Here is a 19,182-nt window from a genome sequence, read left to right on the forward strand (position 1 = left end):
TCATGAGGATATTTCTGGAGTAGTCGTAACCCAGGCCCGGCGGGGATGCCAAGCCCACCAGATTTAGCTTAAGTGAATAAAGTCCCTTTTTATGAAAGGGGATTTTAGACATTTACGAAATAAGAACTGTGCCAATAATACATTTTGAGAAAGTTAATAAGAAATAAAATATGGAGATATATAAATTATAGATAGATTTAAATTGAATTAGTAGATATACATTGAAACAGCAAGTTCTATATTTAAAATACAACATATAAATCATGTGGCTTTAATAAATATATTTAGGAAAAAAAATATATTAAACTTGGTGATGGTTACAATATTCACAACTTTTCCTTTCCAATAAAACATTTACACAAACCATTGACAAATATTCAACATACGAATGTCTCAATTAACATAATCTTGAAATAAATTAAAACCGTAAAAATAATTTCGCATTCGCAAAACGTTTTTATGGAATGAAAGTTGAAATAATATCGTTTTAGTTTTATAATCCCTCAAATATTTAATAATTTATGACTGTCTGGAATTTATTCGACTACTGTTAAAAATAGTTAAATATTGTGTAGATAACCTTACACATTTTGTGTTCGTAAATGAAGATAGCGATTGGAAAGCATAAGCATGTGGAACCTCAGAGTAGAACCTTTAAAACTAATACTTAACATGGCCCAGTGGGAAGAGAAAAGAGAGGACTGGTGTGCAGAAACTAGAGAAGATGAAGTAAAAGACATAGCGGGGAAAGATTGTAAATTAGTAGCAAAGTTGATAGACAAACGGATGAATTTGGAGCCTTCACTCCGACGGAACCATAAATACCGTACATTAAGTTACCTCTTTTTTATAGTACTCGAATACAGACTGTTTTTATTTTTTATTATAAACTAGTGGACCCGACAGACTTTGTCCTGTCGTAACTATAAGTCTTGATGTCGAATTGGTATAATTAACTAAAAAAATATTTCAGAAACAAAGTGTTTATTATTCTAATGCTCTATGATATACAACATTCTTTGTTTGTTTTTCTGGCCGCATTCTCTCAATGATATGTCAAACGTTATACGGTTACTTCAAAAAAGTTTGAAACACTACAATTTTTTTTGCTATCGTTACAAAAGTCATGATTGGTTAACATGGTGGTTAAGTATTCTTAAATTTTCTAATTTTCAGCGCAATTTTCTTAATTTTTTATCATGGGAACTTTCTCCTGACAATAACAAGCACAACCAAAAAGAATTAGAGAAATCGGTCCAGCCGTTCACGCGTGTTGCCGTGACCAAGGGAAATAGGGATTCATTTATATATATTAGGTCCTTACATATGAAATTGGCGTATTTCGTACTGGCCACTTTAATCACGATGTTCTCCTCTTTGGTAAGGAATCCCAAATTCAAATTTGTACAGCTATTTACTCAAGTATTTGTGCTTCGATGACCGTCATTCATTTGTGTTTTTCTTCTGTTTTTTCTGTTTACGTCACTCATTTTACAAAATGGAAAACTTAAAGTATCGCATTATTGACGAGTACGAGTTCTACCGTGGCACTAGTGCTGCGAAAACGACTCGAAGGGTGAATGATGTGTATGGCCGTCATGTTGCAAAAGAAAACACAGTTCCTTTTTTGGTTCCAACGTTTTCGTTCTGGTAATTTCGACCTGCGGAACAAGCCCCGTGGACGGCCTGAGGCCCAAGTTGATAATGAAGTATTGAAGGCTATTGTGGAAGCGGATCCATCGCAAACCACGTCCGAGTTAGCTGCAGGCTGCGGTGTTAGTGATAAAACTGTTTTAATTCACTTGAAGCAAATTGGGAAGATTAAAAAGCTTGAAAGGTGGGTACCTCACGAAGTGACTGAAGCAAACCGGCAAACGCGCGTCGACTGCTGCGCTACGTTACTGAACCGGCACAATAATGAAGGTATTTTAAACCGAATCATTACCTGTGATGAAAAATGGATTCTTTACGATAATCGGAAGCGCTCAGCGCAATGGTTGGATCTTGGCCAGCCAGCCAAATCCTGCCCCAAGCGAAAATTAACCTCAAAAAAGTTACTTGTAAGCGTTTGGTGGACTAGTGCCGGTATTGTTCATTGCAGTTTTCTCAAATCTGGCGAGACTATTACGGCTGATGTCTATTATCAGCAATTGCAAACCATGATGGAAAAGCTAGCGGCTAAACAACCTAGGCTGGTCAATCGCTCCACGCCACTGCTACTTCACGACAACGCTAGACCACACACTGCACAACAGACGGCTACCAAATTAGAAGAGCTTCAATTGGACTGTCTAAGACATCCTCCGTACTCCCCGGACCTTGCTCCAACAGATTACCATTTTTTTCGAAATTTGGACAACTTCTTGCAAGGGAAAAAATTTAACTCTGATGGGGCAGTCCAAATCGCCTTCACGGATTTTATTGATTCCCGTCCGACTGAATTTTTTAGTAAAGGGATCAATGAACTGCCTATGAGATGGCAAAAGTGCATAGAAAACAATGGTTCATACTTTGATTAATTAAATATATTTTATTTAAAAATATTCGACGTTTTGTTCCTCCCATACAAAACGTCAATTTCATATGTAAGGACCTAATATATAGATAAGAAGTAGTTTAAGCTTTAAATATATCTTTTTAATTTTAAGTAACTGTACATGAATAACAATATACAACTTATATTTAGCAATGTTCGTGTTTTATGGTTATAGTTTATTATGATTATAACAAACTGGACTACTGGATAATAAGCAAGTGAGATTTGGTGCACTGCGTAGATGTCCTTGTGCTAATACGATACGAATACATGTTAAAGACAGTTATTCACCGAAAGAGCAAATGTGGATGGAGATAAACATAAAATGTGAACTTAGTATAGATACGTGATAGATACTATGGTTACTGTTACCTTGTAAATAGTAACTGGTCTCTAATTTGTGCATAAATGTCTGTCGTTATACAATATCAGATACGTTAAATTAAAACCTGTTTTCGCAATAGAGTCAAAGTACTTTAATGATGAAAAAGTTAACTTGTCTTCTATATTCAATCTTGACCATAATATTCTTATTTAAATTCCAAACAGATATTCGCAGTAAGAGTTTCCATGCAGGAATGCAATGTGCAATCTTAATAGGCATAGAAACATTTCTGCCATTTTAAAAACAAATAATCGCCCGGTAAGTACTAATATCAATGAAAGGTCTACTTACAAGAGGTTTTCAATAAGTACATTTCATAGTGATTCATATAATAGATATTAATTTATATTTGAAACGTCGAAGACTTAAAGTACATAATTGTTTTAACTTCTTTATAAAAAAAATTATATGGAATCGTGCTTTGGACCTCAATGTAAGACATCACTACAATGTCACTGAAACTTCATTCCAATGACAAAATTAGACTAATCTAATGACAAATATCTATAGTAATATATTAGTATTTTTTAAAGATTATTTCTACTGATAGCACGTCGCCAGAATAATTAAAAAGATTACTGGATCCAGGCTCCACCATCACGTTAATGTCGAGGCTATTAAACTAATTTTAATGTTGTTTCTTTTATGTATAAAACATAGCCATAGAACATGATATTACCTGCTCCCTAAGGCACGTTGTCTGTTGTCTTTGTCTAAGCATTCCATTCTGAATTTCTTACTATAATTATGATGATGTATATTCAATTTGAATTCGTCATACAATAAAAGTAACATTATATCTATCGTTCTACGTTTGATAATGTCAAAAAATACGGAAAATATCGATAATATCGATTTTATAAAACTAAGTCTATTAATTTTTTATTGTAGATCTTAGTCTACGCTGGAATGCTTACGTCCTCTAACTGGTTTTCTATGGGAATATGATTATCTCTTCATCTAATTCCACCAACTTAATCATCAATTGAATGATTTCACAATATATAATGATTAGACGCTAAAACAATTCAACTTTTAAGACATTTAAATTGATAGTAAAATTTGTTTTTAAAATAGCTAACATTTATACATCACATTGGTTGTTTACTGAAAAAAAAAACGGTAAGAACCTGCGTTTGGGTTACATATTATCAATAAAAAATTGTATTTTTATAATAACAAGACTAAGTATTCTTTAAAACGTATGTTTTATACACAGATAGTCGTAGAGACGAAATTAATAAACTCGTGTTTTTAATCCGTTAAATAATATTTATTTAAATGTGTAGTACTCGCGTTTGCTAAAGATATAATTTGGTTATTTATTGAACTTAAAAATGAATCAAGTTTAAAAATCCCACCGCATTTTCTCATGCAATTGCCAAATCAACCCATTATTTTTAATGGATTCAGTTAGGATTCGTGTCTACCTGAGATCTTTTAAATGGGCGGCATTTAAACGATTATTATGGATACTTCGAGTATGAGTTCGTACGAAGCCACGCACAGTTTTATACTCGTATTTCATTCATGTATTGTTAGTACTTAAATAAAATAGAAATAAATTAATAACAGTTTTAATGGTATTACGTACTCATCTTGCTGTGAATTCGGATACAAACGTTTCAAAAATCACAGAAGATGAAAACCGACTAAACAATTAAAAGACACGTCACAGTTTACATATACAGAAATAACTTTTTGTGTCGTAAAAAAGGAAAGCTTTTGTGTCTAGGGTTCTTGTCTCGAATAGAAATATAACAATTGCTAAACTGAAATGCTCTTTTTCAATCCACTCAATAATCTAGTTTTCGTTATTTTATGAGCATTGATAAAATCATACCTATAAATTGGAAAGACATGTTTATATAGCTGGATTCAACTATTAGAGTTATTATGCAACATTACTTCCACTTGTAAATTTTTGGGTTGACTAGACTTAAGTCAGTCAAATGTATTAATAAGAGCACGCATCCATAAACAGGTATGCTTTACGTAGCGCTTAACTAAATTTTGCGTTCAAAATTCAACCTTAAATAAAAGACATACCCAAATTCCCTCAGCAATAAACAATCCACAGAAGCACTAAAAATTAAATAACACACATTTTAATAAAACTTAAAATGTAGACATTCACCTCTTATGGGCGCGGCGCGCGGACTGGCGACGCGCGAGGCAGAACCTGTTTCGAAGAAAAAACTTCCCGCCTCAGCTGTGACCCTTTGCGTGCTTATCATTGCACTAGAATTATTTGTTAACTTCTCGGGAACTAATTGAGCACCCTGAGCGAGACTTAGCCCGTTCGTATGTGGAATTCCGTAGATGGAACCTTTCTGCGTCGCGCTTATTACTCGAGGCTCCGGATTTACAAAGGCGTTGACTTTAAGAATCTCATTTGCCTGCTGTAGAAGTCTCCGTTGTATCTGCTCGATTTCACCTTTAGAAGCATGTGAGTTCTCTGATAGTTCAGCAATGAGTTGATTTACGTTGAAGTCCATTTTGTTTTTATTCTCATTGATAGCGTTGGAGTCGTTAATTTTTTGCGAGTCGATTGCTTTAACAGTCATTTCTGTATTATCTGGGGAAGTGACTACTATCGCTGGTGCTTTGATGACATTGCTTGATTCTTTAGCTTTACCACGTTTTACTTTTCTGACCGTTTTAGCCATTACATTGTTGATGCTGTGTTATGAATACCTTTATCATCTCATTTGTTGCACGAAGAACTGTTATAGCGAACTATTGAGGCTCTAATATTAAAATGGGTAAGATAAATGTGGTTTTACTTTTATAGAAATATGCAGTTTGCAATCATATATATAATTTTTAAGTTAGTAACGATTTTATAATATGGTTTGTTGTAATAAAAACTGATATTTTATATCGGTTTCATCACAATTACATTTATGATTGCATAATCAAAGTTATTTCCAAAGGTTATATTTGGAGACGTATGAATTGTGGGTAACAAAGGCGAGTGTCGCCATTGTTGCTGTATTTGGCCGAATGTTACACACATGTTCCTGTTCTATTGTTTAATATAGATATTATCAAACTTGTATCAACTATTATTCTGAAAAGAGAATTTTCAATCACGTGATTTGAATAATAATAAGTCCCTTAACAGATACTCGCGAAATAAATACTATGAATAGATTTATATTATTTTCATAATACAGGTTTATGTCACATTTTGCCGTTACGTGCCATCTTTTTGTTGTCTCTAACACGCTTGATTCAAAGAGATACCAAGCCATTAATAACAAAAATATATAATAACGATAACAATGATAGTAGTAATTATATTACAATTAATGAAATTCTGTAATAATCTTAGTAGTAATATGATGAAATAATTGCATTATTATTGTATTCATTGTATTCATGTATATGATAATAAAAGCATTTTGTTAAGCTTTATCTAATTTAACTTTGTTTAACCAATTTCTGTAAAGTTGCATATAGTAGATCATATTTCGACAAATAAGGTCATAAAGAAGTTTTACTTCTTACGTGTGAACACTAGTACACGTATACATTTTTTTTATTTCTTGTCCATATCGGTTAGTAAACTGTATCTCTTAATTCCTTACAAAACCTTTAACTATATTATGATGTATTTGACGACTTTCTGGTTGCTGTATGCTAATAATAGTATGTATAGACAGTTACAAACATTTAGATATGAAGCTACTACTTGTTAATTAATTAAGATTGGTGAGGTCTAGATCCAGTTTAAGTATTACCAAATTTGTAATTTATTACTTTACCAAATATAGAGTTGACTTAAGGCGATGCTTTTAAGCAGGTATTTGTTTTTATAATTTTATTGTGGGTGTATTAAAATAAGTTACAAGTCATAAAAACTGTATCATTCTCATAAAACAAATGTAAATTGAATATATGTATACATGATGTGCCAATAGTGCTTGTCTTATATAAAATGAATAAAACTATGTAAGAAATAGACAGATACTGACAAATACTGCTGTGTGCAACAAGTGTAATAAACACTAAAAACATACAAAACAAATGCGGAACCCATGTCTAATAGTATCAGAGCTTAAAAGGACAATCTATAGTGTTTTATGTGTAAGCTTAGTTACATTTAAAGTAGTATCTCAGACTCCTCTTAATTTGCATTTCAAAGCTCGTAAAATGCTGCGTATACCGACTTTGTAATATAAGGTGTGGTGTTTATGATACGCGCAACTTCTTGGATTTTACGCCTGCATGAGACAACAGGACATCATAGCAATACTTAGAACTGAGTCACATAAATTATTTTATATTTAAAGATTATATATTACATAATTAAATTTGGTACAATGACAGAATTAGAACAATAGTTATTAGAAAACATTTTTTGTAAATGTGTAAGCTAGAAGTAGGATTTCTACGGGATTATGCATGAATGATTTCCGTCCGAATTTCTTTCATTTTGATTGCTTTTTCGGTTTTTATAGAAATATTTCGTGATAAGTAATCATTTTCGCCACTTTTATAGAATATCTCTAATATATCAATTTCTAATCTAAGTACTACTAGCAGCAAAACAAAAACTGAAGTGAAGTGAAAATTGCATAATTGCAAACTCCCTAAAATATTCAAAGTTTTCGCCTTCACGCATGAATTTATAGATAATATAAGATCATGAATCATGTCTTTTAAATCCTAACACGAGCATAATATTAACAGCTCGGAGATAATTATTCAAATGCTTTTAAGGATCCATTAAGAAAGCTTTTACATTTAAATTGCCTAAGAGTAATTATGTTCACGAGTTCTTTAGGTTTTAATATTTAATAAAAACGAAAGTTTATTCGTTACATATAGCTAGTAGCATTTTCACATAATAGATTTTCTTTGTATAGAAAAATTATTTTCCAATAATAACATACAATTTAAGAAAAATATATGAATGTTAATAAATTTGTTTTATATAAATGAATATTTATGTTTGAATTCCTGACTTTACTTAAATTAATAGTATATAACGATTTATTTGTCTATCTCATATTAAATTTTCTGTGCCTAGATGGAAAATAAGGCACATTTTTCCAGGTTAACACAAATAAAAATAACTTTTCTCGTAAGTTCCCATATGTAGAATTTGTGCCCAGAAATTTTATTTTCTCAATTTGACATTCTTAATAAAACAAATATGATATAAAGTTAATTTATTAGGTAATTACTTATTTGTAATTTTTATAAAATCTGTTGGCTACCTAAATTAAAAAAATATATATAAATGAGTATTAAGAACTATATTTTGATAAGCTTGCTGAAGATTTCGACATAGGCTGATGGTATTGTTTGATAAATTGAACGCAAACAATTACTACATATCCTAAATGATTTAGCTATAGATAACTTTATAAGTTTAGTCCAGTAACACTCGCAAGCCTTCTAGAATTGTAATGATCCATTTTTGAGTATAAACTTAATATTCAATAAGTCTTACTATTTACCTGCCTGGCCTGTTATAAATAAAATACCTTAAAGATCCCTGTAGAAACTCTACAGTTATACATTCTGTGATGGTGGACCTGTATAGATTAAGATAGTACTACTCAACAATTTCTAGACCGAAACAGTAGGGTTGAACAATACAGGTCTAGTCTATTGTGTAAGTTAATTAATGACGTATCAGAACATTGTTTTTGACCAATTTGCTGAAGTTCCGTTTCTTTGAGGTCAATGTCTTAACTACTTAGATGTAGTTTTTGGCAAAATAACTTAGTATAAGATACTTCTACATTCTTGTTTTTATCCACAAAAATGATCGGTATCCGTTCGTTTCTCATGAACTACCTTCATTAATAAACAGAAATAGAGTTTCCTAATCAACCTTTACGTTTAGTATGGTTTATATTATCAATGTAATTATAATGTAACGTAATTATATTATCAATAATATAATGTCAATTTATACTGTATACAGTAAATGTAAAATTAGAAGCATTATGAATTTCTTTATTGACGTTCATAGTTGTACATTATGTTACCCCTAAATGTATAAATGATTTTGAATTATGTAGTTTTGTGAAAAGAGACCAGTGCAACTGATTAATTTTTCTAACAACTGTAGTAAATGTATAATTATAGTTAGTATACAATATTGGACGTATATTTAATCTATATAATTTTCAGAACGAAAGCTTATAAGTGATAGATTCTTTAGAGAAAGTTATAAAATGGCGACTGTAATTTTATACCCAGTTTTAAAATTAATGGTATTACAATGGAAATCTAGGCTACAAAGAGTTACTTTCAATACAATGAAAATTTTCCGTAAAACTTTGTATTGTGTGAATCTTGGGTGAGCGCGTTGAACTCTTTTATATAAGGAAAGTCAGTCAGTCAGTGTATACGATAAGTGCTATAAAGTATTATCCATTGATATGTTAAATATTACATATATATTCTGAGGTTACAGATTTCTTTCAGAAAATTTTCGTAGGGTAGAAGGACATAGAAAAATACCAATTTTTATCTATCTAGACTTTCTATCAATCTATCTTTATCTTTATGTATCTTTTCTAAATATCTTTTATATTTATCTAGACTTATAACGTGATTAGGTCGAAGAGATTCGGTGTTTATTTGAACGCAAACTAATAATAATATATCTTTTATTTTCTGTGTAACACATTAACGTATTTGAATTTGTAGTAGACCTTAATTTGACACGAAGATCAGTAAATACCTGTAAGATATTTGTAAAAAATAAATTAATAGCCAAAGATTTTAAAGCTTTAATAAAGATGTAAAGTAGGGATGTTAACGATCGTTTTATTCATTCGTATTTATTGAGGTCTTGCACGCGATTTCTAACGTATTTTATGTAACCGACTCACTGTTTGTTGATCTTTGATTTCTTACTGGTATAACCCATTTATATATATACACAGTGGCTGCTTGTACAAAGATAAAATTGTCTAGATTGGAACGGAGTTAACGTTAATTACTAATTCTTGACAAAATTTGAGCGTTTCAAGGACATAATTGCAGAAAAATAACCCCATTTACAGATGAAGAAAGTGTTGTTTCGTCAAAACAATGTACCGTGTCACAAATGATGGCATAATTCCATAAAATAGACTTCGAATTGCCCCCAACGCTGAAACTGAAGCCTATTTTGAAGCTAAAGACGCACCATAAAAATGGTATCGAAAAATTGTATGACTACTATAAGATCCTTGAATCCCTCTCGAGACTATATTGAATAATTAAATCAAATATATTAAAAATATTGTTTCTATGTTAGCTTAAGTATTTTTTAGTCCAACAGTAAATTATGAAACAACACAATTTTTACTACAAAACATAATTAATTTGAATAATATGTGACTTAGTACATGTTTCGTAAAGCCTTGTTACAGATCACGTACGTAATTAAGATGAACACAGGCTTCTAGTTGTGTAAACTTCTCACAATTTTATCAGTGTAATTATAACGGATAACAAAAATAATTAAAATAAGCAAATTTTAACAAGCGAGGGAATTTCACATGAATTGTACTTGTTGAAAACATAGTATTGATAGTTTATTCAAAGTTAACGCTTAATGTAGCGGTCTGTTCTAACTTCGGACTGGCAGAGATTTATTTTTGCATGTTGTGGTAAATGATTTTTCTGCAATTATTTCCTCTTTAGACAATTGACATTGTGTCACTTCTGTTAAGTTAAATTGTTCAATGTAAGCCTAGTATTATTTTCAAAGTTAATAACGTATATTGTTTGGTTAGAAAATTCCTATATAAGCGTGAATATAGTAAGATGTTTAAATGTTAATCAGAGCACATGTATTGTATGCAACTAGACTTTATTCCTATAATTTTAAATTGAGCTAAAATGAAGGGCTATCTTAAATGGTTTCTATAGAACCGGTAGCAAACGGGCAGCAGGCTCACCTAATTTTAAGTGATACGGACTGATGGTCACTCTCTTTTAAGAATTTGTACGCTCGTTACTTGAAAGTCTTACTAGTCCTTCTAAGTCAAATTGACTAGCAAACACGTTTTTTTAAATTTTATAGTAAAAGAGTAAAACACTGAAGTAATAATAAAACTAAGCAAATATTAGCCTCACGTAGACGCAATGTTATTCGTAACCGTTATGGACTGTCCTAATTAGCAAGACCTCGCCAATATCGTCATTGCGAACAGACTTTATATCTAATATCAAAAATTGCGATACCCATTGTTTTATTATGAAGGACAGATTAAGTAAAGATTGCGACTGCTATTGTTCACTTATTTCTCAAATATACAGGCTTATATTATGAAATATAAGATGATACACTGTAATTTTTTTTGTGATGGAACAGTTTTCTTTAATTTGCCTAAAATCAGTAAAAAATATGTATTCATTTTTTAATTATTAATCCACAACGAACTTAATGGGCATCTAAGTGCGGAAACTGTGTCCACACTACATGACTAATGTCATATCATTTACATATTTCCAATGTCATAAAAGTATTGCCCTTAGTCGTATTTTAACATGTATCACGGTGTTCTCCAGGCATTAAAGTTGAGCTTTTTTTATATCTGTGAGTACATGTGGTACATATAGTTTATTTAATAACAAATAACGAAAATTACTTTCTTTGAACGATATTTAGTGTAATTAATTCCGCAAATTTTTTTAACATTTTCCTACGATTATTAAGTTTTACATCACATATATTTCAACAATTCGTACGTAATCATGCTGCATATAACATCATAATGAGTGCTGTTATACAGAGAACGTAACTCCACACTCGGTTGAGTGCCATAAACGGTCCTCTTAGGTAATTAGCGGAAATAGTAATCTTTATAGAGATTATTAAATATTATTTTGTAATCTATGAATATGACCTATTTAGAGTAATGTCTTCATATCTTTATGCATTATATGTTCTTAATAGATCCATATATATTTAATGTCGTCTATAAACTACTTGTTATAGTAAGTTGTTTTGAATAAAATAATGAGTCAAATTGTTATCTAATCTGAAGGTGGTTTAATCGTCTGACCGACTTGGAAAGGATGTATGTAATTTATTTTTTGAGATAAGAGTGGGTGGCGTCCTAATGTTGGGTAAAGGATTTATTGCTGTTCATAGTCTATTTCTAACAAGTTTTATTACTTTGTTTATTTTAAATATTTTTAATAGGATACGAATTTCTTAAAAATAGTTTAATTTAAGAGCCTCAATAGTTTTAAAAAATCTGATAAATTACAATCACTAGTCCTAATTAGCACATTTCGCACACACTGTTCACATTTCGCACAAAATCAAATTTTCTTTAAAAAAAACTTTAAATGTGCGAACTGGGCACATAGAGACGCAAGCGCACGAATAAAACTGAGCGTCTCACAAACCACAAACTTTCGTACTGCTCAATACTGTGACGTCGCAGACATGAGAAAAATAGACTGGCATTGTAAAATACATGAAAAATCATTATTGCAACAATGGCGCGTTTTGATATAAATATTTTGATATATATAACAATTGTATTTTAAATCCAATATATTAAAAATATAGTGCTGGCAGCATTTCCTACTTGTATTTCGATACTTATTCGTTGACAAGTAATAATAACGAAATAAATAATATATATTTTATAAATAAGTAATTAGTTGGTGTAATATCATGAAATAAGCAGGCACTTAAATGGTGAATTATGTCGGCCCCAATTTTATTCCTCTGGAATTTAAACTCCACTCTGACAAATTAAAGCATGTGACTAATTAAGCATCAGAGGCGGTTAACAAATAAACCTCATGATGGCTAATTGTCAAAAGTACGGTTAAGGTAATAAAAATTATTGTACTTTTTGTATATATTAAGACGTATTTTCGCTAATTAGAGGAGCTGGTGTATTTATGCCATTTATTTCATGTGAATTTTATCCGATTATTTAAGATAATTATAAGATTATTATGATGAGATGTTAAGTGAGTTGCCTTTTATAAGCTGATACGCACTTTCCTTGATGGATTCTACGTCGCATGGGTTCGGTAAAAACTGCCTTGAGAAACGCTGAGTTGCGGAACGACGGATGTCGAAGTGATACGGATGATATTTTGTATTCTGCCTTGACATCCGATGATGAAAGCATATAACATATATAGCATTCTTATAGTGAATTTTCTGCTTTTTCCCCTTTCGTCTTTAACCACTTAAACCTTAAAAACAAAATTAGCAATAATTATCACTAGTATTTCTAAACTAACATTACATATACTAAAAATTTCAAACAATATCTTGTCAACCTGTCCTATGCTGATACAGAAAATATTCTTATAGTGGAAATTAGTTTAATTATATTTTTTTTTGTAGATATGATAAAGTAAAGTACAGTTAACATGTGAAAAAGAAGAGACTGGCTGCTATGCTATGGGTGTAATCCTAGTGAGGGGGCTAGTGCCGTATATTGTGTACAATAAATTTCTTTCTTTCTTTCCTTCTTAGTGAAAGAGTTCGTGAAATCGTAATCGTGAAATAGTCGTTACAGACATCTCATTTCTCGTTAAAATATTGGTAGGCCAAGGATTTGATAATTCATTTAAAAACATTGTTGTATTTAATTATTATTATTAATTCTGTGTAGGTTTAGAATATTATAAATATTGTATATGTGTGTGTTAAAAATAAATATAATTATTATAATTTAATCAATATAAACAATCATCGTCCACGCATGATGGAAATATTTATTTATTGGTGAAAATATTTCCATTCGTCATCAAAATTACAATTCACAGAACACTATTTAATTTATATGGAAGTTCTAAAACTACATAGGTCTACATAAATCAGTGCCGTACCGTCTGTCACACGTGGCTGCATAACATAATGGCACCAGGGTTTGGGTCCAGTGGTCATCGCAACTTGGGGGAAGTTACTTTAACAGTCTTACAGTCAATTGAACAGGTTCACTTAGAGAAAACTTCACTATCAAATCAACATATATTCTAATACAAAGAGAATTGTTTTGTTTAATCTTGGTGCTTATTAAGAAGTCATATGGGATACTCATGCTAACATGAGTTCATATATCCTACCACATAGGATAATAGATCAGTGGCCAGTATTACGCTCAGAATTGTTTAGTCGTTACGTTTGTGAATATTTTAATAAAGCCGTTATTTACTTCATTAATATCTATAAATATATATATTATAAAACATCAAAATTAGAATTAGAATTAACTAAATATAACTTCCGTAGCCTTGTTATACTCGCACGCTCTATATTTCAGTATATAATGAATAGTACATAATTCTTACATGGGTGTAATAACAAGTCGGCGATCGTAATGTGTTTTTAAATATATGTTTGACTTTTATGTAACCGACGAAAACTATAAATCGTTATTTGTTTTATGTATTGCCTCACCTATGTTATTTGTATATATTTGAATATATATATATATATATATATATGTATTTTATTCATAATTTTGGGAGATTGAATTGTTCTTACATTTTACTTAAATACTAATATAGATTTCTTTCAGTACTGTGGTTCAGAAGTCCAAAGTCCTTTTTTAACACACAAATTGGTGCTAAGAGAAAATGCGGTAGACCGTAGCTGTGTACGAAGTTGCAAGAAGCACGAGATAGTTTGGGATGGCGAAAGATACTTGCAGAGGCACATAAGGGGCGGTACAGCTATTGAGATTTAGATTAGATGTATGTAGATTAAGATTCTACATGCTGACTTTAATCCCATAATGAGATATTTATAAATTACGTCTATGGAGTTTGACATAATTACTGCAAAAATAATTATTAGGTAACGAAATTCCTAACTATAATGTAAACAACATATAATATGGAAATACGTTAGCAAATTATTAAACATTAAGAGGATGACAAAGAAGCCAAATGAAGGCCTGTCTGTAAAAACAATTATAATTTCCTTTTGACGGAATTGATATTCTACAATTATTGTAATATAGCCACGTCAAATTTCGATATAGTTATTACGATACTTAAAATTACGTAGTGCAAAAAATTTCATTAAAACCTGACTTCACTTATATGATAGAAACTAATCATTATATAATATCACCTTATAGAAATGATGTGTTTTGTTTGATAGAGTTTAAAAAACAAGTCCGATAATCTAACAATAGCTTCAAATAACTGGTAACTTTAATAGTTAGAACGGTTTGCACTCTTCCTACTCGACATTTAAATAAGCTTCAACGAAAGAAGCTCGCCGCGCTTCACAGAGCGTGACGTGGTGTAACATAGTTAATTATCACGTGCTTACATCATTAATAGCCGGTTTTCATATATCACTTACGACTCATAAGATAGATTACGGATAATACAAAAATACAAACTACGGATAATACATAAAACAGATTAAAGAGATCAGACTACATACTACAGCCATAAAACACACATTTTTGAAGTCATGTATTAATATATGACAACCAACTGACTTTATATCTAAAGACAAAAGACATCAGTTATTTCCCATTTATATGAATATTTAATTTTCGTTTTTCACCGTTTGATCCTTGAACTTCCACAAATATTTCATGATGATAACTAGCCAAATCTTTTCAGCCATTCTCGACTTTTATCGAGGCAAACGTGGAGCAATTCTTTTATACGGACAATATGCGGACCTTTGCATCAGCGGAGTATGTAAAGGCCTAGGAAGGAAGGCCAGCAAGTATTTTTTCCAGTAACTTCAATCCGCAATAGTTTGATAAGTTGAAAATGCGAACATCAGGTATACATAACACACATCAACTTCTCTTCTAAAGACATTTATTCTCTATTGCGATTGGGATTAATTCGTATATTTGAGGCAGCTTAAAAATGAAATATAGTTTGTAATAAAAAGAATTTACATTCCATTATTTCAGTGTAGTCAAGTTTTTTCTTATCACTAGTATATCATTTTGCATTGAAGCTTTGAAATGATCTATACATTAAACCTTAAACCGTCGCTTAACTGGACGTAAATTGAAACTATCATCAAGTTTTGATTTTTGTCTATGTCTAACATCCAATAACTCTGTATTAATTTAAACATCAATGAATATTCAAATTTTTTCCTGTCACTAAATAAGATATCGGTATTTTGTTTCGATTAGAACATGTTATTAATCGCTTTATAAACATCAATCATATCCATATCAAGGTTTTGGACTCAGTGATTATGTTTAGAATAAATATTTTTTAATTGCTTTACCTTCTAAAGTGTTGAAATTGTTTATTTGGTGAATGCCACCTCTGCTACATGATTATACAATATATATTCATTGGATACCGTATCGAGTGTATGATAAACGTCAGTTTAAAAACCACGGCCTTTTAGGAAATACGGAGACAGTGCCTGTATTAGTCATTATTTTAAAGTAGCCCCCTTAGTACTTAGTAGTAGGCCTTTGGAACCCGGGACCTTTGAGTTTTTCCCCATCAAATTCGTGGAAGTTTAGTGCAAATGTGTCATTCTCTATTAAATGCAATGGTTCGTCCACTAAATCATGTTTTAAATTAAAAGACGCGACGAAGAGAAGTTTGGAAGTAGCAGCACCATGTAAATTAAAATACATTTATAAAACTAACATGCGAAACTTGAACAATTTTTTATCAAGACTTTTTAGTTTTATTTATTTAATTTACACAAAAATACAGTAATTAAATTTTCTTATAAGTTAAGATTACATGATGATGATGATTATAAGATTATATGATATTAAACATTCATAAATATGAAAAATATAAAAATTAATATAAAAATTAGAGCAATTTGTGGAGCCTTCCTTTATTTAAGAAGATCAAAAATTTATCCCCTCCTGTATTTATATTAAAAAAATAGAAGTGTCCTTATTCGCACAGAAACATACATATTTTTAACTCTAATGTAGAAGTCGAAGTAAGAACTAGACATGGGGAGAAATTATCTGTGTCAAAAATCAATCTGGAACTGTTTAGGAAAAACACCTTTTGTATGGCAATTAAGGTTTACAATAATTTACCAAAATAATTGAAAGATCTTCCGACTAGAGTCTTTAAAATCGACTTGGTGTGTTACTTTTAGAAAAATGTATTATTCAATAAATGATTATTTGCGTGAGACACTATAGTAGGATATGATATGATCGATACAAATAATATATGAATTGGCCAATTTATATGACTATTAATGTAAAGTTTAAAATTCCTTTAAAGACAAATTTGCGCGCTATTGTGTTAGGCAGAATATGCGAACTTACGATTGTACCACCTTACACATTTTTGTACCATATTCTTGCAATACATTATTATTATTAATAATAAATAAAACTTAGAAAGTTTGGTCCCTATGCCCATGTACCTTTAATTCTAGCAATATTTTCTCGCTGTATTGCGATACTTATTCGTTAAGCGAGGAAAGCACCAGCTCCAGGTCACCGGTACTATCTACCAAGCGCCAACTTAAATCTTAAAAAAATATTTTTTTATATAAATTATACAATTAGCAGTACATTATGTACTATTCGTTGCGCACTTACATTAGATTGTAGACGTAGGTATCGATATCAACGTATTTGTTACCATGGTTACCATTCTTTTTAAATGAAAATTATATTTACCACTATATCGACAAACAAGAAACACGATGTCTCTTATTCCAGTGACATAAAAATGAAGCCTTTTCCTTTGTTTATAAATAAGAACAAGTTCGATCAACCCTAACCGTCTTTTTTAGAGTGAACAACCATGAAATGAGAGATTTGGGTTTGAGTTGGCATTTTTGCAAGTTTGCACTCAGCCTCAATTCTGAACTTTACCCTTATATACTTAGTTGTGAATAGGCTCAGAGTTTTAAATTGAGCTCAATATATCAAAGGTATGCCGTGAATTATGATTTGACACAGCATACATCGAAATATATATCAATATGGACAAATTGTACACTAGAAATTCTATTATGAGCCACTAATGTCAGATAAAATATCCGTGAACCAGACGTACTGTACCCGTTAGAGTCGTTAGCCAATTGGGGACTTTGGAACTTCGTTAACGTAAATCCTCGCGAACTTTAAAGGTTTATAATGTTACTACGTATATAATAAAACAATTCTGATTATTGATATTGATGTTTACCTCGCTCGTTTAATGGCCGAGTCAGCCCTGAACTAACACAGGTGCCACCCCACGTTTTAACACCACCCGCTCGACAGGTGCAGTTTATTGCTTAACGCGACCTATATATATTTCGTAATATTATTACTGTTACAAAAATAAATAACGTGTCGATGTAACAAACATGTACAAAATTATCTATTACCATTATATTCTGCCGTGTAAGTTTTTTTATACGTCTACAAACCAGCCTACGGGACGCTCAAAAAGGACAGTCATCGAAGCCCATGGACACCTATTTTAGTGGGGGTTGCGTTACCTTTGAGGGGGGAGTATACTCTTTCATAAAAAAATTGGAAGTCGTCTCCCAGGAAAGCACTCCACTAGGAGTCGATTTCACAGTTCGCTAGTTCGCATAAGAAAGTGTCTTGTGAGGCGGACCGTGGAAGTTGACCGTCAAGGTGATGATTTACGGTGTTATTTTAAAACAATAAAAAGATATGGCTTAGAATTTATATCTTATATTACGAGTATATGACAGAAATGGGAGACCTCTGCATCATTCTATCTTTTCACTGGTCTACTGTGCCTCAGTGCCTTATGTATGTTGAACAGCAAAATAATATATATATATATATATATATATCTCTTTCTCACGATATGTGTATATGTCCACCAAATTAATGGTTACATAAAAATGCTTGTTGAAAATTCAACATACATTGCATAAGGTAATATTAAATTTGACATTTCATCCATTTAGCGACTAATCGATTATTACATTTGATTATAGTGTGTTCAAGTACTGTTAGATATTATGTGTGTGACATTTATGTAAGGTCAATAATAAATAGCGTAGTAATTAATATACTGAATGTTCTTTCGGCTAAATATCTAAGAAATATAAAAATATAAAGTTGAAACAATTATGTTGTAATGGGGTTGTTAAAAGTTAGTATCTTAATGGGCGTATGCAATGCACTTGGATCAGATGGACATGAAGGATCCTTAAATGAAGACCTTGGCAGAGTAATAGCTTATATATAATTTTCATAGAATGTCGACTACAAAACCATATAATATTGTAAATATTTTAATTTAAGACTATAACTATATGTGTATGTACATTAATTCTGTTATTAAGGACTACAATTCTTTGGTTATT

At 31.1% G+C, this 19,182-nt stretch overlaps 1 protein-coding gene across 4 annotated transcripts in view; it reads right to left on the reverse strand.

Annotated features, from left to right (window-relative positions):
• LOC123714492 overlaps nucleotides 1–19,182 on the reverse strand; it is a 64,249-nt gene that overhangs the window by 28,786 nt on the left and 16,281 nt on the right. For 2 of the 4 annotated variants that reach the window (XM_045668752.1, XM_045668751.1), the window contains exons 1-2: nucleotides 12,155–12,241; nucleotides 5,059–5,671 (exon numbers count right to left, since the gene is read on the reverse strand). The exons of 1 other annotated variant lie outside the window; for it this stretch is intronic. In XM_045668752.1, coding sequence (XP_045524708.1) covers nucleotides 5,059–5,590 — 532 coding nt within the window. In that variant the 5' untranslated portion in view covers nucleotides 5,591–5,671; nucleotides 12,155–12,241. Of the gene's footprint in view, nucleotides 1–4,970; nucleotides 5,672–12,154; nucleotides 12,242–19,182 lie in introns of those variants that run through there. One more of the 4 variants, XM_045668754.1, reaches the window with a different exon arrangement.

Source organism: Pieris brassicae, chromosome 9 (assembly GCF_905147105.1).
Source record: "Pieris brassicae chromosome 9, ilPieBrab1.1, whole genome shotgun sequence".
Taxonomy (NCBI): domain Eukaryota; kingdom Metazoa; phylum Arthropoda; class Insecta; order Lepidoptera; family Pieridae; genus Pieris; species Pieris brassicae.